This window comes from Oncorhynchus kisutch, linkage group LG27, assembly GCF_002021735.2.
Source record: "Oncorhynchus kisutch isolate 150728-3 linkage group LG27, Okis_V2, whole genome shotgun sequence".
In the NCBI taxonomy this organism is placed as follows: Eukaryota; Metazoa; Chordata; class Actinopteri; order Salmoniformes; family Salmonidae; genus Oncorhynchus; species Oncorhynchus kisutch.
In genome coordinates, this window is record NC_034200.2 from 19,207,002 (window position 1) to 19,229,029 (window position 22,028).

The following is a 22,028-nucleotide window of genomic DNA, read 5'->3' on the forward strand; positions in this document are numbered from 1 at the left end:
TGTTAAAAGGAACCACCAACTTTCATATGCTCTCGTGTTCTGAGCAAGGAACTTAAACGTTAGCTTTTTTACATGGCACATATTTTACATGGCACACATTTTTTACATGGCACATCTTACTTTCTTCTCCAACACTTTGTTTTGGCATTATTTAAACCAAATTGAACAGGTTTCATTATTTAATTTAGTGGACCAGCCAGAGCCCGGACTTGAACCTGATCGAACATCTCTGGAGAGACCTGGACATAGCTGTGCAGCGACACTCCCTATCCAACCTGACAGAGCTTGAGATGACCTGCAGAGAAGAATGGGAAAATCTCCCCAAATACATACCCAAGAAGACTCAAGGCTGCAAGACTCACTGCCAAAGGTGCTTCAACAAAGTACTGAGTAAAGGGTCTGAATACTTATGTAAATGTGATTTTATTTTCAAAATTATACATTTGTAAAAATGTTACTGTCACATACACATGGTTAGCAGATGTTATTGCAAGTGCAGCGAAATGCTTGTGTGTAGGTTGAGAACGATTTTATATATCAATTTCAGAATAAAGTTGTAAAGTAACAAAATGTTGGGGAAAACAAGTTCTGAATACATTCTGAATGCACTGTATGTAATTAAAAGTCTAATTTGGCTACATGTTCAGGTGCCTCCCTCATGTCAGCATCTGTCTGGAGAGAACAGACTGTAGCCAATACACATAGGCTAACATCTACACTTTGACAAGTAGGCAAATTATGTACATTTAATTACACATGTTTTTAACAGAATAGCTACTGTTATTTGGTTTTCAAATCAATTTGTCTATTTTGGTTAATGGCCTTGGTGCCCTGGCAGATGGCCTTGGTGCCCTAGCAGATGGCCTTGGTGCCCTAGCAGATGGCCTTGGTGGACTGGCCACCTCTTGAAGGCCAAACGGCCTTTCCCCTAAAATCATGAAATTCCAGGCCTGCTACTCAGTTTGCTGCATGTGGATTGGATTCTCTGCTGTTACCAAGAAAAGCTGGACTTTGAAAGAAGCTTATCACTTAGGTAGATAGCTAACTAGCTTCTAAATTAGACAAGCAAATGCACAACTGCAGAGGATTTAGCACATGTTAGACAGTTAACTTAATAGTTAAGATAACTAGCTGGCAAACATTTACTTACGAATTCCAAACTGTAACTAGATCAGCAGTCGCGTGCTTGCTGCAAAACTGTGAGTGACTCTAGGCTCCGGTCTCTCGCTTGTAAACAAACACCACGTGACTGGGGACTACGGGTAAGCTTCATAATGAAAAATTATGTGACAGGAGACATGAAGAACAATCTTCTTTATCTCCTAAAGCATTGCCCAAGCATTGCTCAACTTGACTGTAGGTGTTTACTTAAAGTTGCTACAAATATTTATGAAAACTTTAAAATAAACAGTTCATTCTATTTACAGTATTGAAAAAAAACATTGAAAAAACATCCCGTGGCCATTTCCAAATATTCCGGGATACCTCCCAAGCCTAATGTGGTCAAGAAGAGATTGAATTAAAAATGGATTTACCCAGCTTTTTTGTGGTCAACAAAACAGAAGTTCAACAGAACAGAGGAACATCAGGGGCTCAACCTTATCATGGCGGAATGAGCCAAAGGCAGAAGGGCTGCTGTCTAAATAGAGCTTCAGGTGCAACTGCGTGACACCTGAGTGAGTTTGGTTTGGTGGGAACTAACTGGCCAAACAGGTTTCTGACTGTGTCTGCGCCAGCTCTGACTGTTGTTCCACAGCTCCAGCACTACTTCCTTGTTTGTGTGTACATGTGGAGGTGCGTTTGTCCTACATTCATTCCTATACATTCCACTTCAAATCCATAGAATGTTTGAGAATAATTAGGCTATGCAGTATGTGGGTTCTGCTAGAAGTTAAGCCTAGCTATGCTGATCTGCCCCTACCTGTTACTAACTATATGTAGGCTATTCAGTAACAGCCATCTTCTCTAAATTTATACAGAGCTCTTTTTTGAAAAATTAAAACCTAATAAATGAAAATAGTCCTGAAAGGGCAGGCTTCAAATGCCTCACCCCTTGGGGCATGCCAACCCCAGTTCACCAGATCTAATTTAGCAGTGAATCTCATTCCAGCAATATCCAGACCTCTGATGTTGCTGGGGGTTGTTGGCCCTCCTTAGTCCAGATAGACACATGCCTTGCAGGGCTATCATTGCCCCTCACATAGTTAATGCTGTGATGACAGACCCGGCCAATAAATTCCAGCCAAACATTCCCTGACCGCCCGACCGGCACACGCCCTCCTTCCTCTGAGCTGAGCCAAAAAGCTGAAGCTAGACAACGAAGCAGGGGCACGGTCTCTCCAGTTAAACACTGATACTTATAACTGGGGTTAGCAATATGGTTGCAATGCAAACCTAATGGGGAGGATCAATAAGGAGGTGATGCCTCTATTGCCTCTGGTTATTGAGACAAAGGAGAACACGTGAGTTACTACTAGGGATACACAATATATCGATGAACATATCGGAATAGGATGATATTAGCTAAAAATGCCAGCATCGGGATGTCTAGTTTAACGCCGATGTGCAAAGCCGATGTCAAAGCTGACGTGCATACCTATATAATGTAATGCTGACGTAATGACGCCACGTAAAATGTTGCGCTACACGTGCAACACAGCATTCCTAAACTAGCCCACAATGTCTGCTGTGTGGATCGAGCAGTCAACAAGTCAAGCAGCCATTTGAGAGAGTAAGAACATTTCAGCAAGACAACTCAAAAGGCGAAATCCACTAACACCAAGATAATGGAATTCATTGCCCTTGACAATCAACCATTCTGTCGTGGATGACGTTGGCTTTCACGACTGGTCGAGCACCTCAAGCCCCGATGCACACTACCAAGTACACACTATTTTTCAGATGGTGCCCTACCGGAGTTACACAGTATTGTTGAAACTCACATCCATGAGCTACTTGCTATGGGCGTCACTGCTATTAGCTTCACGACTGACATTTGGACCAGCGATGTCAGCCCCATGAGCATACAGAGTCTGACAGCACAGTGGGTCAATGAGGATGTCGTACTGAGGAAAGCCGTAACGCATGCTCAAAAACGTGCTGGTTCTCATATCGCTGCTGTCATTTCGAATGGCATTCGAGAACATGAACACACACCTACCTCCATTCAAACAACTGACTCGAGAAATCAGCTCATCAAACTGCGTCTGCAGCAGATGTGATACCATCTGTCATGGCATTGAAACACCTGCTCAACAAAACTGCTGACACAGACCGTGGGGTTAACTTGGAAAAGTACTGCGAAAAAGCGATTCGGAGGCATTCTCTCTGAGCCTCTTTACTGTGTCGCCACTAGGGTTGCACATTTTGGGGAATATTCAGGAGGTGGAAACTTTGTGGGAATTAATGAGAATTTATGCAAATTAATATTAATACCATTTAAATGTAGATGTTTTTTGCATTTGATATATTTACCATATCATATGGAGAAAGAAAAACTTTTTACCTTATCATATGTTGACAATTTCAAATGATTAAATCCTTCCAATAGAAATTTAAAAAAATAATTTAGTTAGGAATTTAACTTTAAATTAGTTGACTCTTCACATGGGATGATTTCACTGAACAACAAAAGGGAATATTGAATGATCCCCAATGATCCATCGCATCTCCCAAAAACGTTTTCAACATACATCTGTAAAATGATAGTCTAGAAACTAAAGCTTTGGATGTCTTCCTCTCAGGATTCCATGTCTTGTCCCTGGACATCCTCAATGTTCACCTCTTGAACATCAGACTCTGAGGCCTCATCTTTGCGGTCACTTTCCAACCTTGCTGAGGATGGCTCGTTGTCAGGCTCAAAAAGCGTCAAATTTGCTCAGATGGTCACCAATTTTTCAACCCTTGTATCGGTCAGCCTGTTGCGTGTTTTGGTGTGCGTGTTCCCAAACAAGGATCAGTTGCGCTCTGAGGTGACTGATGTTGGTGGGATTTGGAGGATGATGAGGCAACAGGGGAAATATTGCATCTCCATCCCAAAGCCCTTGCTTGGAAGTGGACTTCACCAGACTGCCAAGAACCTTGCCCTCATCCATGTCACGGTGGTGAGACACGGTAGTGCCTTGTTGATCTCTGCACCAGACAGGATGCTCTTGCCAGCATACTTGGGGTCCAACATGTACGCTGTGGCGTGTATGGGCTTCAGGCAGAAGTCTTCACCACGCTTTTTGATGTATTTCAGAACTGCAGTTTCCTCTGCTTGGAGCAACAGTGAAGTGGGCAGGGCAGTACGGATTTCTTCTCTTACATCTGCAAGCAGAGTCTGAACATCAGACAGGATGGCATTGTCTCCCTCAATCCATGCAATGGCTACTGCTATAGGTTTCAGGAGTCTTAGGCTGCTTACCACACTCTCCCAAAATACATCTACCAGGAGGACCCTCTCGATGGGGCTGTCCATATCGGCAGACTGTGATTCCCGGGCTTAACTTCCCACTGAAAATGTCCGACACTTTGCAACACTAGTCGCCACCATGCTCATTGCTAGGTACAAGGACCGCTACTTCGATGCAGACAAGACACAGGGTTTACGTGAAATGTTAGACACAGCTGGACACAGTGACAGTGCGCACAGAGGAAGAGACGCCAAGGAAAGACAGAGCTGAAACGTCACTTCTTGACATGAATGATGAAATCCTGGTTGAGAATGAAACTGAACAAATGAACAATGAAACAGCATACCAAGTAAGTAAGTTTTGATGATGTTTTACTGGTAATGGGGACATACGTAAATGCCAACAAAATAACTTTTTGTTCAGTGTGTGTTTCAAGTATTTAAAAGTACTAAAATGCTTAAGCAAAAAAAAAAGAAGATATATCTTATCGGATTTTTTGGCAAAGAAATGATCAGATATTGGTATCAGACAGAAATGTCATATCAATGCAACCCTAGTTACTACCAGTTCAGCAAAAACACTAACTTCATGTTTCACACATTACAACACTACAAATTACAACACAAATCCATTCTGGATAAATGATCACACACACATCAGTCTATGAATCACTACCAGAATGCCAGTGTTTAGTATTTGCATTGGGTGTGGCAGCGTGGAGTGTGTGAAGCACTGAACTCAAAGCTCTTGTTCATTTCATATCAGACTGTGGAATGGAGAGCAGAGCATCAGAAGTCATACATCAGCTTCATAACAGCCTCAGGGCTTATGACCTCAGTGGAATCCCAGCCGGTACTATGGTGCCCACTTACTGAATATGAGCTGCCAAAGCATATTTGGGAGGGAAAAAAATGGCTCTTCGGTTACATAGCATAACTAAACATGACTTGGAATGTGCTTTAAAACATTATCTGGCTTAGTTATCGAACAATGCTTTACTTGTATTGGCATATTAGCTAGCATGCTTTAGAGTGTTTACACATGTGTATGGTCATTTGTGAGGTTCAGAAGCTACAGCCCTTCCGTCCCAGTCACACACACACGCACCTCGACACTAAGCTAAGCCTGGAAAACACCTCCAGGGCCTCCATTTTCAAACAGCTAGTATTTTCTTCAAACAAAGGAGGGATAAAGACATTTCACTCGTTAGTCTTTCACAAGTACGCAAAAACACAGACGCATGGCCTCTATATTTACAGGCTCATCCAGCCATGACACACACTGCACAGACCACATGACATCAGGCCTAAATACATCAAACACTATCCTCTTAACCAGGAAAAAGTTAAGCTCTCTGTGGGCTGACAAATCTGACACCACATCCAGAGTAAATGGAGCACTTCACTGTGTAGGCCTCAGATAATGAAGCAGAGCAGAGGGCCTCCTGTGTGCGTGTGCCTAGGATGTTTTATCTTGTAATGCTTAAGTATCATGGAGTTACCCACTTACAGTGCCTAGCAAAAGTATTCATTCCCCTTGGCATTTTTCCTATTTTGTTGCATTACAACCTGTAATTTAAATTGATCTGGATTTCATGTAATGGACATACACAAAATAGTCCAAATTGGTGAAGTGAAATGGGAAAAAATAACTAAATAAAAAAAAACAGAAGTGGTGCGTGCATATGTATTCACCACCTTTGCTATGAAGCCCCTAAATAAGAAGTCGCATAATAAGTTAAATAAAGTACACCTGTGTGCAATCTAAGTGTCACATGATACGTCACATGAACTCATGATATATACACCTGTTCTGAAAGGCCCCATTGTTTGCAACACCACTAAGCAAGGGGCACCACCAAGCAAGCGGCACCATGACGACCAAGGAGCTCTCCAAACAGGTCAGGGACAAAGTTGTGGAGAAGTACAGATCAGGGGTGGGCGATTAAAAAAAAAAATCTACAACTTTGAACATCCCACAGAGCACCATTAAATCCATTATTCAAAAATGGAAAGAATATGGCACAACAACAAACCTGCCAAGAGAGGGCCGCCCGCCAAAACTCACGTACCAGGGAAGGACGGCATTCTTCAGAGAGGCAACAAAGAGACAAAAGACAACCCTGAAGGAGCTGCAAAGCTCCACAGCGGAGATTGGAGGATCTGTCCATAGGACCACTTTAAGAAATACACTCCACAGAGCTGGGCTTTACGGAAGAGTGCCCAGAAAAAAAGCCATTGCTTAAAGAAAAAAATACGCAAACACGTTTGGTGTTCGCCAAGAGGCATGAGGGATACTCCCCAAACATATGGAAGAAGGAATTGAGCTTTTTGGCTATCAAGGAAAACGCTATGTTTGGCGTAAACCCAACACCTCTCATCACTCCGAGAACACCATCCCCACAGTGAAACATGGTAGCAGCATCATGCTGTGGTTATGTTTCTCCATCGGCAGGGACTGGGAAACTGGTCCGAATTGAAAGAATTATTTAATTTAATTCCTAGGCAACAAAATATAAATAATGCCAAGGGGGGGTGAATACTTTTGCAAGCCACTGTACCTTATACGTTATGTAGCCAAATAAGTAATACCATTTTACAGGCCCTGTAATATTTTGGTAGCAGGGCATTTGACAAAAATGTGAAACTTTTCCATCCTGTGATTTGATTAGGGCAGTATCGGACATTAATTAAGGTAATTAAGGTAGTATCTGTGGCTGTGCAGCCCCTTCAGATATTCTGGGAGCGTCACTCATGCTTCCACTCCCTGGCTGAAGGTTGGCCGGCACAGACTATAAAGTGCCTTCAGAAAGTATTCAGACCCCTTGACTTTTTCCACATTTTGTTACGCTACAGCCTTATTCTAAATTTTTTTTTTTTTGCTAATTTATTCAAATAAAAAAACTGAAATATCACATCTACATAAGTAGTCAGACCCTTTTTTCAGTACTTTGTTGAAACACATTTGGAAGCGATTACAGCATTGAGTCTTCTTGGGTATGACACTACAAGCTTGGCACACCTGTAGATCCTCTCAAGCTGTCAGGTTGGATGGGGAGCGTTGCTGCACAGCTATTTTCATGTCTCTCCAGAGATGTTCGATTGGGTTCATGTTCAGGATACTCAAGGACATTCTGAGACTTGTCCCGAAGCCACTCCAGCATTGTCTTGGCTCTGTACTTACGGTCGTTGTCCTGTTGAAAGGTTAACCTTCACCCCAGTCTTAAGTCCTGAGTGCTCTGGAGCAGGATATCAAAAATCTCTCTGTACTTTGCTCCGTTCATCTTGGCCTCAACCCTGACTAGTCTCCCAGTCTTTGCAGCTGAAAAACATCCCCACAGCATGATGCTGCCACCAGCATGCTTCACGGTAAGGATGGTGCCAGGGCAAAGAGTTCAATCTTGGTTTCATCAGACCAGAGAATCTTGTTTCTCATGGTCAAAGAGTCTTTAGGTCCAAGTGGGCTGTCATGTGCTTTTTACTGAGGGGCTTCCGTCTGGCCACTATACCATAAAGGCCTGATTGTGGAGTGCTGCAGAGATTGTTGTCCTTCTAGAAGGTTCTACCCTCTCCACAGAGGAACTTTGGAGTTCTGTCAGTGACCATCGGGTTCTTGGTTACCTCTCTGACCAAGGCCTTTCACCCCCGATTGCTCAGTTTGGCCGGGCGGACAGATTTAGGAAGAGCCTTGGTGGTTCCAAACTTCTTCCATTTAAGAATGATGGAGGCCACTGTGTTCTTGGGAACCTTCAATGCTGCAGAAATGTTTTGGTACCCTTCCCCAGATCTGTGCCTCAACACAATCCTGTCTCGGAGCTCTTCGGACAATTCCTTTGACCTCATGGCTTGGCTTTTGCACGGTCAACTGTGGGATCTTATATAGGCAGGTGTACCTTTCCAAATCATGTCCAATCAATTTAATTTACCACAGGTGGACTCCAATCAAGTTGTCAAAACATCTCAAGGATGATAAATGGAAACAGGATGCACCTGAGCTCAATTTTGAGTCTGATAGCAAAGGGTCTGAATAATTATGTAAATAAAGTATTGCTGTTTATTTTTTATAAATGTGCAAAACATACAGTAGAACAGTATGTACGTAAACACCCAAACTCATCACGCTCAAGACATTACACTGCCCTAGGGCTGGGCGATATGGGCTAAAAACCACGTCTCTGTTTGTTTTTTTCTTCAAACTAATGGCCGATTCACAGTATGCATCGGAATTTATTTTCTCTATATAAGCTTTGTTTCACAATTAAAAAGGTCAACACTGAATTTCAAACAGTCAGGAATAATCAAATGAATTCAGGGCTTGTAAAATGATACCTAAGCTAAATATATAAGTGTTCCACAACCACAAGACAACACCAATAATTTAATTATTTTATCAAAATAGTTTAACCTGTTTATTGCAATCACTGATATTCCGTTCAAGTTGCTGAAAATGCCCTTTGTTACAAATGTAACCAGAAACATGCATAATTGACATCCACTAATAATGACCAAATTCTGACAGCAGGCATTATAAAACATTAACACAATCTCTCGAGCACTAGCCCGCCTGCTAGTGAGTAGCCAGCTAATCGTTACATTTAAAGTCTAGCCAACTTGGATCTATTCACTAATGAGGTAGAACAGTGGAACTCTTCTGTCCGTCTCTGTTTGAACATAGCCTGTTGAGATGTTGAAATCAAGTGGCCTGCCTGGATAAGATGCTTATTTCTCAGAATGAGAACGAGTTGCCAATTCATTAAATAATTGTATTTTTATGCTCATTTCCCATTTATAGAAGACAGACTAGAGAGCTAGCACATATGTCTGTGGCTAAAATGCTGCTCGTGGTACCGTAATGCCATGTGACAGAAACAGTAAACATTTTCCACAGTCATGCTCCTTGATACTCTTGTCTTAGTAGGGTATGCTCTGTTCTACATTTTGGAAGTTGAGACATAGAGTATTGTTACAAAAAAGGTTAAGTTCTCCAATCTAAAAGTGAGTGGCAGGGGCTTGGTGTCTGTGTGCGAATCGGAAGGTGCACTGTGCACACAGCACAGGAGCCAAGGAGGCGTAACCAAAAAGACTCAAGACTCAAAAACAGCAAAAAAATGTTTGAAATGCTTGAGGTTTACATTGCGCTAAAACATGCATTCAAATTAATCTAATTAGAGTTCAAATAAAATAAAAAAGTAACAAAATAACAAGGCTATATACAGGGGGCACCGGTACCGAGTCAAAGTGCAGGGGTTCAGGTTAGTCGAGGTAATTTATACTTGTAGGGAGGGGTAGAGTCACTATGCATAGATAACACTGCTGCTACTCACTGTTGTTTAAAACAAAGCGGGGAGATCAATGTAAATAGTCCAGGTGGCTATTTACATTGCGCCACTCGGGACCAGTCTAAAGGCACTGCACCTCAGTGCTAGAGACGTCACTACAGACCCTGGTTCGATCCGGACGCGATTGGGAGTCCCATAGGGCGGCGCACAATTGGCCCAGCATTGTCCGAGTTAGGGTTTGGCCGGGATATGCCGTCATTGTAAAATAAGAATTTGTTCTTAACTGACTTGCCTAGTTAATAAAAGGTTAAATAATTAAAAAATTAAAAATACAATATGATTCATTGTTCAGCAGTCGTAGGGCTTGGGGGTAGAAGCTGTTAAGGAGCCTTTTGGAGCGAGACTGGAGTCTAACAATTTTTTGGGACTTCCTCTGACACTGCCTAGTATATAAACTCATTAAAAAAAGAAACGTCACCTTTTCAGGATCCGGTCTTTCAAAGATAATTCATAAAAATCCAAATAACTTCACAGAGCTTCATTGTAAAGGGTTTAAACACCGTTTCCCATGCTTGTTCAATGAACCATAAACAATTAATGAACATGCACCTGTGGAACGGTCGTTAAGACACTAACATCTTACAGATGGTAGGCAATTAAGGTCAAAGTTATGAAAACTTAAGACACTAAAGAGGCCTTACTACTGACTCTGAAAAACACCAAAAGAAAGATGCCCAGGGTCCCTGCTCATCTGCGTGAACGTGCCTTAGGCATGCTGCAAGGAGGCATGAGGACTGCAGATGTGGCCAGGGCAATAAATTGCAATGTCCGTACTGTGAGACCGCTAAGACAGCGCTATAGGGAGACAAGACGGACGGACGCAGTGGTAGACCACGTGTAAAACCTGCACAGAACCAGTACATCCGAACATCATACCTGCGGGACAGGTACAGGATGGTAACAACAACTGCCCGAGTTACACCAGGAACGCACAATCCCTCCATCAGTGCTCAGACTAACCGCAATAGGCTGAGAGAGGCTGGACTGAGGGCTTGTAAGGCTGTTGTAAGGCAGATCCTCACCAGACGTCACCGGCAACAACGTCGCCAATAGGCACAAACACACCGTCGCTGGACCAGACAGGACTGGCAAAAAGTGCTCTTTACTGCAGAGTCACGGTTTTGTCTCACCAGGAGTGATGGTCTGACTTGCATTTATCATCGAAGAAATGAGCATTACACAGAGGCCTGTACTCTGAAGCGGGATCGATTTGGAGGGGGAGTGTCCGTCATGCGCGGTGTTGCACAGCATCATCGGACTGAGCTTGTTGTCAATGCAGGCAATCTCAACAATATGCGTTATAGGGAAAACATCCTCCTCCCTCATGTGGTACCCTTCCTGCAGGCTCATCCTGATATGACCCTCCAGCATGACAATGCCACCAGCCATACTGCTCATTCTGTGCATGATTTCCTGCAAGACTTGAATGTTAGTGTTCTGCCATGGCCAGCAAAGAGCCCGGATCTAAATCCAATTGAGCACGTCTGGGACCTGTTGGATCGGAGGGTAAGGGCTTGGGCTATTCCCCCCAGAAATGTCCAGGAACTTGCAGGTGCCTTGGTGGAAGAGTGGGGTAACATCTCACAGCAAGAACTGGCAAATCTGGTGCAGTCCATGAGGAGATGCACTGCAGTACTTAATGCAGCTAGGGCCACACCAGATACTGACGGTTATTTTGATTTTGACCTCCCCCCTTTGTTCAGGAACATATTATTCAATTTCTGTAAGTCACATGTCTGTGGAACTTGTTCAGTTTGTCTCAGTTGTTGAATCTTTTGCTGAGTTTAGGTCCTGGATGGCAGGAAGCTTGGCCCCAGTGATGTACTGGGCCGTACACTGTCATGCCTTGCGGTCGGATGCTGAGCAGTTGCCATACCAGGTTAGGATGCTCTTGATGGTGCCGCTGTAGAACTTTTTGAGGATCTGGGGACCCATGCCAAATATTTTCAGTCTCCTGGGGGGAAAAAGGTGTTGTCGTGCCCTCTTCATAACTGTCTGTGTGTTTGGATCATGATAGTTTGTTGGTGATGTGGACACCAAGGAACTTGAAACTCTTGACCCGCTCCACTACAGCCCCATCAATGAGAATGGGGGCCTGTTTGGCCCTCCCTTTCCTGTAGTCCACGATCAGCTCCTTTGTCTTGATCATGTTGAGGGAGAGGTTGTTGTCCTGGCACCACACTGCCAGGACTCCGACCTCCTCCCTATAGTCGGTCTCATCGTTGTCAGTGATCAGGCCAACCACTTGTGTCATCAGCAAACTTAATGGTGGTGTTGGAGTCATGCTTAGCCACACAGTCGTGGGTGAACAGGGAGTACAGGAGGGGACCAAGCGCACACCCCTGAGGGGCCGCAGTGTTGAGGATAAGCGTGGCAGATGTGTTGTTGCCTACCTTTACCACCCGGGGGCAGCCCATCAGGAAGTCCAGGATCCAGTTACAGAGGGAGGTGTTTGTCCCAGGGTCCTTCAATTAGTGATGAGCTTTGTGGGCACTATGGTGTTGAACGCTGAGCTGTAGTCAATGAACAGCATTCTCGCATAGGTTTTCCTTTTGGCCAGGTTGGAAAGGTCAGTGTGGAGTGTGATTGAGATTGTGTCATCTGTGGATCTGTTGGGGCGTTATGCGAATTGGAGTGGGTCTAGGGTTTCTGGGATGATGGTGTTGATGTGAGCCAAGACCAGCCTTTCAAAGCACTTAATGGCTACCAACGTGAGCGCTACGGGGCGGTAGTCATTTAGGGGAAAGTGGAAAGGTCCTACAACTGAATGCCGCCTGAATCGTACAACTAAATGCCTCATTTAACCCAACCCCTCTGAATCAGAGGTTCGGGGGGCTGCCTTAATCGACATCCACGTCTTCGGCACCCGGGGAACAGTGTGTTAACTGCCTTGCTCAGGGGCAGAACGAGAGATATTTACCTTGTCAACTTGGGGATTCGATCCAGTAAGCGAAACGCTCAAACCACTAGGTTACCTTCGCTTTCTTGGGCACAGGGCCTTTGGTGGTCTGCTTGTAACTTGTTGGTATTACAGACTCAGACAGTGAGAGGTTGAAAATGTCAGTGCAGACACTTGCCAGTTGGTCCACGAATGCTCCGAGTACACGTCCTGGTAATCCGTCGGGCCCCGCAGCCTTATGAATGTTTACCTGTTTAAAAGGTCTTTCTCACATCGGCTATGGAGAGCGTGATCACATAGTCGTCTGGAACAGCTGGTGCTCTCATTTATGCTTCAGTGTTGCTTGCCTCAAAGCGAGCATATGTTGCACGGTACACCGTTACCACAGTAATATCATGGTACCAAAACGTCATGACACTTATTATACCAACATTTTAGAATACAGTTGTACCGTTTCACATGATACTACTACCTCTTTTCAGCCCTACTGATCTAAATAAACATTTTATAACAGGCACCAGCAGGTTATCAAGTCAGTTTTGTTTATAAATGCAGTTGAATTGAAGCAAGAGCCACTAGTCCCTTGTATGCGCAGGTCCAGTAATATACACTTCACTTTCATGCGTATGTCACGTGTGGCAGCTGTAATCAGTCAGCCACATCCCCTAACAGCTCTCACCTGCTTCTCTTCATCCCACTCTTCATGCGCATCTATTCCTGTGTCAGTTTTATACTTTAGCTGTGATGCAGACCCTAATGAGTCTTCTGTTGTAACAAATGTACACTATTAACAATGGAGCAGCACGCAGAGCAAGCAATGTTGATACATTATATCATTTAATCACCTGTTATAGCCAAGAGCACAGTCCATTCAGAGTATACTTTGCAAGTTCACCATCATGCAGCTTCAGTGTCAGAGGGGAAAAGGAGCACCGCTTCACAACAGGCATACTTGCAGTTTTACAGCAAAGAAAACTGTCTCTAGCCTAAACGGGTTTTTTTTAAAGTTTTTTTTAGTTTTTTAATCACCCATATTACCAGATGCCTTTTTTCTTTCTATGGGGAGTCGCACGCATTTCATATAATTTCACAAACCATGTTGCTGGCCGTTTCAAACTAATCTCAGGTTGCTATCGTTGTTCAGTCATGTTTCCTAGCTAGCTAACAACCTGGTAACTTGATAGTAGGTTTAGGCAAATTTGATTGGCACAGGAAGAAAGGAAACGGGTCTACTACTCATGAGATGTGCATCAAAGGTAGGATTCATATAGTTCTTAACTAATTTAAAAAATCTATTTCATTCTGGTGCTCCTTAAATTCTGTTTGGTGTCTAACGTTTTAAAAGTTGGGAGCAGTGTGTGTGTGTGTAAGTTTGTGGGAGAGAGAGTGGGGTGTGTGTGTTTACGAGGGAGAGGGAGACCGTGTGTGTGTCTGTGTTAACTGATGAGTAAAGGTTTCATGGAGTGTTTTCTCCTTACTGACACAATGACATGTATATTCCTTACTCCCATTCCTCAGGCCAAAACACAGGTAGGTCTTTGCAAATATGAGCAAATCAGCCAGTCTATTCTGTATTCTATTATACACTGAACAGTGTGAAGTTAAATTCAATATGTTGTATTGAGTAGAATTGTGAATTTCAGTGACAGGTTTCGAACAATTCGAAATGGGGAACATGCGTGCGGGGCGAACAGGACGCTAGGCCACTGATTTTTTTAACAACTCAGTATCGTAATACTTGGCCTAGTACTGTATCTTTAGTAAAAATGTTGGTATCGTGACCACATTAACAACTAATTCATTCTAAATATATCGCCCAGCCCTACGCTGGCCATCTGGCTTTGTAATGTGATGGGAGTTTAATTGAAAAATATAAAATTTTCCAGTGACCATCAATGAACTCATTCAGTTCATTGAAACATTACAATCTGATTGACTAGTTTTATTAGGCGTTAACGATGTGCATCTGTCCCTTTCACGACGATTCGATGCGTATCTAGATACAAGGGCTCCGATGCGATACAGGAACGATACGTTTTAGTTTGAAACGATTCGGTGCGATTCAGTTGATTAGAATAAAGAATCTATAAGATTTGATATGCTAACATTTGTCGCATACACATTAATTTTCCATTTTAACCTCTTAATAAGGAAAGTTGGCTGATGACACTTTTTTCAATTTCCGCCTAAAATGACATACCCAAATCTAACTGCCTGTAGCTCAGGAACTGAATCAAGTGTATGCATATTTTTGATAACATTTGAAAGGAAACACTTTGAAGTTTGTGGAACTGTGAAATGAATGTAGATGAATATAACACATTAGATCTGGTAAAAGATAATACAAAGAAAAAAACATGCGTTTTAATGTATAATTTTTTTCCCCATCTTTGAAATGCAAGATACAGGCCATTATATCACATAGTCTAGGTGCAATTTAGATTTGTGTGCAGTGTATGTTCAGTTTTAGACTGATCCAATGAACCATTGCATTACTGTTCACAATGTTGTATCAAGTCTGCGCAAATGTGCCAAATTGGTAAATTGATACATTTAAGTACATAACTATAGAGAAGATACAAAAATTATATGTGAATTATGGATAATTAGCTTCCCTACAGAAAATACACTAACCTTCACACATCTAGATGGGGGGGCTGACACAGCAGGGGTTCAAACTGTCGAACCCAGTTCCTACATTTGAATGTAAAAATGTATTTTATCAAACAAAACTATGATTACTGAATATAAGTACATTATTTACCTTCAGAGGTGAATGTATCAAACCAGATGCCATGATAAACGTTTTTGTTGCTGTGCACTCTCCTCAAACAATAGCATGGTATTTTTCACTAATAGCTACTGTAAATTGGACAGTGCAGTTAGATTAACAAGAATTTAAACTTTCTGCCCATAAAAATACATATCTATGTCCTGGGAAATGTTCTTGTTACTTACAACATCATGCTAATCACATTAGCGCAAGTTAGCTCAACCGGACACCGATCTTAAATTTAAATCTGCTGCTGAGGCGCTTTGAGCTGGGCCTCTCTGAGCTGGATCTGTCTGAGCTGACTTCTCTATGTGTGTGTATGTGTAAATTATGTATACAGTATGTCTTGTGTATGTAGGCACCTGAGCTGAGCCATAAAGGAAATTGGGCATCTACCAACCCACTATCAGTTAGTTTGCTTTACTTTTTTACTAACTTTTTAAAATTTGAATGCTGAAGGTGATGCATAGATGAGTCAGATCAGGAACAGGCCTACTTCTCATTGGTCAGCGCACGAAGCTGTGCACAGCCAGCATTTTTACTAGGCTACTGATATTGTCTGGGGTTGTTTGGTATGTAAAATTACTTGTAGATCAATGACTGTTAACCTAATTACATGCTTAGTTAGACAAGGAGGATGCAGTTGTCACAAAAGATTAAAGGTATTTTCGGGAGGGTGGAAAGTAATTTGATCAACAACAACAAAAATAGTAAACCAGTGATTCATAACTTTTGTACCGATTTTCTGACAAATGCATGCTACATTTGGATCTGTTTGGAATCCTCCAGACCGATGAACTCATATCTTAAACATTTGAACCGGGACTGACGTGGTGAATCATTACTTCCCTATTAGGAGTGCCATCAAAAGGAAAACAGAACTTTTGTTTAAATCGACAAGAAAGCAGAACACTACACAGTGTTAAACTACACATTTTACAGTGTCCAGCCTTTACACAGTGTAATGGAGAAATGAAACTGGATAAAATAGCCTAAGCTAACCCTAACCCACCTCTATAATTTACCAGAGACTGAGCATAACAGACAACCCAAAGCCTACAGGAAGAAAGCAGAGTCCTCTATCCAATTTCCGATATCCATCAGAGCCATATAATGCTCTGTAAATGGCTGCTAAACAAGTTAAGTCCTGGGCTTTAATGAGGTACAGATCACAGGAGTGGAGAGGGGGGTCTGTCTAATAGAGCCTTTATAGGCTAGGGCTCCTCAGAGAAAAACAATCCATTCACTAGTGGCACACTAACTGTGGATAATAACTACACTGGATGCATCACTATAGTATGTTTCATCTGCTCTAGCGACAAAGCAGTTAAACACTCCAATATCAGTGATTGGTCAAAATGACTCATGATAAAATGGGTTTTACTAGGTTTACCCAAATCCAGATAGCTGATGTTCTGAAAGAGCTGCAAAATCTGGACCCCTACAAATCTGCCGGGCTAAACAATCTGGACCCTCTCTTTCTAAAAATATCTGCCGAAATTGTTGCAACCCCTATTACTAGCCTGTTCAACCTCTCTTTCGTATCGTCTGAGATTCCCAAAGATTGGAAAGCTGCCACGGTCATCCCCCTCTTCAAAGGGGGTGACACTCTAGACCCAAACTGCTTCAGACCTATATCTATCCTACCCTGTCTTTCTAAGGTCTTCGAAAGCCAAGTTAACAAACAGATTACTGACCATTTCGAATCCCACCATACCTTCTCTGCTATGCAATTTGGTTTCAGAGCTGGTCATGGGTGCACCTCAGCCACGCTCAAGGTTCTAAACGACATCATAACCGCCATCGATAAGAGACATTACTGTGCAGCCGTATTCATCGACCTGGCCAAGGCTTTCGACTGTCAATCACAACATTCTTATTGGCAGACTCGACAGCCTTGGTTTCTCAAATGATTGCCTCGCTTGGTTTACCAACTACTTCTCTGATAGAGTTCAGTGTGTCAAATCGGAGGGACTGTTGTCCGGTCCTCTGACAGTCTCTATAGGTGTGCCACAGGGTTCAATTCTCGGGCCGACTCTCTTTTCTGTATTCATCAATGATGTTTCTCTTGCTGCTGGTGATTCTCTGATCCACCTCTACGCAGACAACACCATTCTGTATACTTCTGGCCCCTCCTTGGACACTGTGTTAACTAACCTCCAGACGCGCTTCAATGCCATACAACTCTCCTTCCATGGCCTCCAACTGCTCTTAAACACAAATAAAACTAAATGCATGCTATTCAATCGATCACTGCCCGCACCTGCCCGCCCGTCCAGCATCACTACTCTGGACGTCTCTGACTTAGAATACGTGGACAACTACAAATACCTGGGTGTCTGGTTAGACTGTAAACTCTCCTTCCAGACTCACATTAAGCATCTCCAATCCAAAATTAAATCTAGAATCGGCTTCCTATATCGCAACAAAGCATCCTTCACTCATGCTGCCAAACATACCCTCGTAAAACTGACCATCCAAACCGATCCTCGACTTCGGTGATGTGATCTATAAAATAGCCTCCAACACTCTACTCAACAAACTGGATGCAGTCTATCACAGTGCCATCCGTTTTGTCACCAAAGCCCCATACACTACCCACCATTGCGACCTGTACGCTCTCGTTGGTTGGCCCTCGCTTCATACTCGTCGCCAAATCCACTGGCTACAGGTTATCTACAAGTTTCTGCTAGGTAAAGACCCGCCTTATCTCAGCTCACTGGTCACCATAGCAGCACCCACTCGTAGCACACGCTCCAGCAGATATATCTCACTGGTCACCCCCAAAGCCAATTCCTGCTTTGGTCGTCTTTCCTTCCAGTTCTCTGCGGCCCATGACTGGAACGAATTGCAAAAAACTCTGAAGCTGGAGACTCACATCTCCCTCACTAGCTTTAAGCACCAGCTGTCAGAGCAGCTTACAGATCACTGCACCTGTACATAGCCCATCTGTAAACAGCCCATCTATCTACCTACCTCATTCCCATACTGGTATTTATTTATTTTGCTTTGCACCCCAGTATCTCTACCTGCACATTCATCTTCTGCCAATCTACCATTCCAGTGTTTAATTGCTATTTTGTAATTACTTCACCACCATGGCCTATTTATTTCCTTAACTTACCTCATTTGCACTCACTGTATATAGACTTTTTGTTTTTTTTGTTCTACTGTATTATTGACTGTATGTTTTGTTTATTCCATGTGTAACTCTGTGTTGTTGTATGTGTCGAATCGCTACGCTTTATCTTGGCCAGGTCACAGTTGCAAATGAGAACTTGTTCTCAACTAGCCTACCTGGTTAAATAAAGGTGATTTTTCTTTTAAATAAAAAAATAAAAATGGACATACACTAGGCTTAAGTGAGCTGAGGTTGATGGAACAGGCTGCCCTTAACTGGGTTGAGAACTAAGCTTAGGTTAGGCCTACTCCTATTGTGTCAAAATCTAAGTTAGTGGAATATTTGTAAGGGAGCATATTTTGAAGCTGGCATCTTTTCTTCTAGCCATGGTAGCCAAAATAATGGGCAACTGGGCATTTTTATTCATGACCCTAAGCATGATGGGATGATAATTGCTTAATTAACTCAGGAACATCTGCTTTCAACATACTTTGTATCCCCATAATTTACTCAAGTGTTTCCTTTATTTTGGCAGTTACCTGTAGCTTAACCTACATCTAATTGATTATCTCCGGGACCCCAATTTCCATGAGAAGAACTTTGTGTCACCCAAAAACAACCTTTAAGGTGGTAAAATGTTGGAATTTTGGGCATGAATTTGAGTGGGGCTTATGTACCTTGCACAAAGAGGGTCTGGTCAGTCTCTCCTCTTCATCGAATGGACCTTTCCAACGTGACGCCATCATTTCACTCCACACAAGAGGTGACAATCCTTTAGTGCACACATCGAAAGCTATAGATCCCAGCAAATAGACAGCAGTCGAGTCCTCCAAGTAACGTTAGGGTTCGTCTCTCCAGTTCACACCGTAATCCATGTTCCCGTATCTGGTCCAAATTGTTGAGCTGAATGTGAAACAAGTTTATTTGAACGAATTGCATTAGTGACTGCTATATTGAAATACACAACACAATTTATATTCCAATGTTAGCTAACATTGATAAGCATAGTTTAAATTTGAAAATTATAACTAAGGTTAGTGCAAAAAAATTGCTTGCTATTACCTTTCTAATAATATTTACCAAAACTACCGTATGAATGATCAGCTAGCTTATTACCAGCAAGCCAAGCAACAAGTAGGCAAAGCAGATCGATGCGACTCGCTCGCGGACTAACGTTGGTAACTAACTCGTGAGGCAAAACTTGCCACCCTGTTTTTCTTGTGTTCGGAACGAGAGAGCTAACGGAGACGTCTTTCACTGGTCACCGTACTATAAGTTATGTTATTTTCTTTTCAGATAAAGTAAAACAGGTCCAGTGGAGAACACACAGGCATGCCGTTACGGTGGTCGCCGATTATTTTCCTGCCCTGGCTAAACTCCGTTAAATGAAGTTGGATCCGATCAATACAAAGAAGCCAACGTTTTCCTCAACAACAAACAACTTCGTTGTGGGGTGGGAGGACGTTAAAATTACAGATGACACGATACAGCAAGAGTTTTCAGAAGTGTAGTTAGGTAGCTACATCTAACACTACAAAACAAACGCCTGGAACCTGTTTAGCTAGCTGGCTATTCTTCAGAAGTTTGTAGTTGGCATTAAAAACAATATCCGTGCAATGTGACCAAGTTAGCTAACGTTCGTAGGTAGCCAGCTAACGTTAGCATGCTATTTAATGGGCTAAAGTAAACCTACCTGTTTTGAAAAGCGACGTTACGGACTGTGTTAAAACGTATTTATTTCCCATAGAAATTACTCAAATAAAATTATGGCCCCGTGTCAGTTTCAGTCATATTTCCATATCCTAACGAAATACAGTCACAGATGTATCCCATACGAACTCCAGGGAGACACGCGGCTGCTGGAAGTTGGAATTTTGTTCAAGCCTTCCAGAATGCCAAAGACCATCCTCTTTTCGCCAGCGCCACTCCCGGCAAGGCTTCTTCTTTGGTATTATGACAGTCCGCAAACAAATGTCATAGGGGCATGTCGCCTACTACTGTATTGGCTGTGTATCAGCCTATTATTCTGTAGTATGGCTTCATCACACTGTAAAATACATGGATTTTATTGATGTATTGCCCTACCAACTAACCCTGCACCCATTAAAACCTCACCACTATTCCGCTACTTTTGCCCCATCTGATCCTACTCCAGGCCAGCAGACTGGGAGGATGGGACACTATAATTCAAAACATCTTGTAACTATTCTGCAGTAAAATCTCGTACACCCAAGCAGTGGCGGTTCTAGCTTGTATGGCTCCCTGGGAGCACAAAACAAATAAAATATTATTCAGACATTTGGAACAACACAAATACATAATCATAACATTTAAAACTATATACATATAAAATATTTACAAAAGTAACTAATAAATATCTAAAATAAGTAACAAAGACAAATAGAAATACATTTGTGTTGATTTGGCACTCGAGCATCAATACATTACCCATCCCCCAACACTGTCAACCAAGAGTCAAGACTAAACCAATTCACCTTGGTGGTGTGCGGAATGGTTTTATATTGTTATTAACGATTTTGCACAAACCAGAAAAAAATGCAAAGATATGTCTGTGAAACTATATATTCATGATTTTGCACAAACCAGAAAAAAATGCAACGATATGCCTGTGAAACTATATATTCACAGTATTATGAATTAATTGTGGTGTATTTGGTAGCATTACATAGTGTGACTGATTTGACTAATTGCATTAGTACTGTGCAAAGTTAGAGGTGCGCTATTTGATCGATTCCCCCGCTCCCCCTACCTCGGGCTTCCAGTGGGGAGACCTGAGGTCAACCTACCTCCGCCCCCCTCTACATCTCATACTTCTGAGTGGGAGTCCTTCCCAGAGAGTATCCTGCCTAGCTCACAAACTAAAATCAGGGTGCCCACTCCGACAAGGTTAATTGACCCACAGTCCCACACAGTGACATGATATCATTGACGTGACGTGCAAATGAGCGATAGAGAACCGATCGCGCAAATCAAATTGTATTGGTCACATACACATGGTTAACAGATGTTAATGTGAGTGTAGTGAAATGCTGTGCTTCAAGTTCCTACAGTGCCGTAATATCTAACAAGTAATCTAACAATTCCCCAACAACTACCTAATACACACAAATCTAAAGGTGTGAATGAGAATATGTACATATAAGTATATGAATGAGCGACGGCCCAGCGGCATAGGCAATGTGCAGTAGATGGTATAAAATACAGTACATACATGTGATATGAGTAATGTAAGATATGTAAACATTATCAAAGTGGCATTATTTAAAGTGGCATTGTTTAAAGTGACTAGTGATCCATTTATTAAAGTGTCCAGTGATTGGGACTCAATGTGGGCAGCAGCCTCGCTGAGTTAGTGATTGCTGTTTAGCAGTCTTATGGCCTTGAGATAGAAACTGTTTCTCAATCTCTCGGTCACAGCTTTGATACACCTGTACTGACCTCGCCTTCTGGATGATAGCGGGGTGAACAGGCAGTGGCTCGGG

The 22,028-nt window shown here is 42.5% G+C and overlaps 1 protein-coding gene across 3 annotated transcripts in view; it reads right to left on the minus strand.

The window, feature by feature from the left end:
• Positions 1–20,437, minus strand: part of LOC109871732 (rho GTPase-activating protein 21) — an 86,160-nt gene extending 65,723 nt beyond the window's left edge. For 2 of the 3 annotated variants that reach the window (XM_020462713.2, XM_020462715.2), the window contains exons 1-2: positions 20,219–20,437; positions 19,203–19,428 (exon numbers count right to left, since the gene is read on the minus strand). In XM_020462713.2, the coding sequence (XP_020318302.1) occupies positions 19,203–19,271 (69 nt within the window). In that variant the 5' untranslated portion in view covers positions 19,272–19,428; positions 20,219–20,437. Of the gene's footprint in view, positions 1–19,202; positions 19,429–19,587; positions 20,183–20,218 lie in introns of those variants that run through there. The other variant, XM_020462714.2, reaches the window with a different exon arrangement.
• Between the last annotated feature and the right edge of the window lie 1,591 nt (positions 20,438–22,028).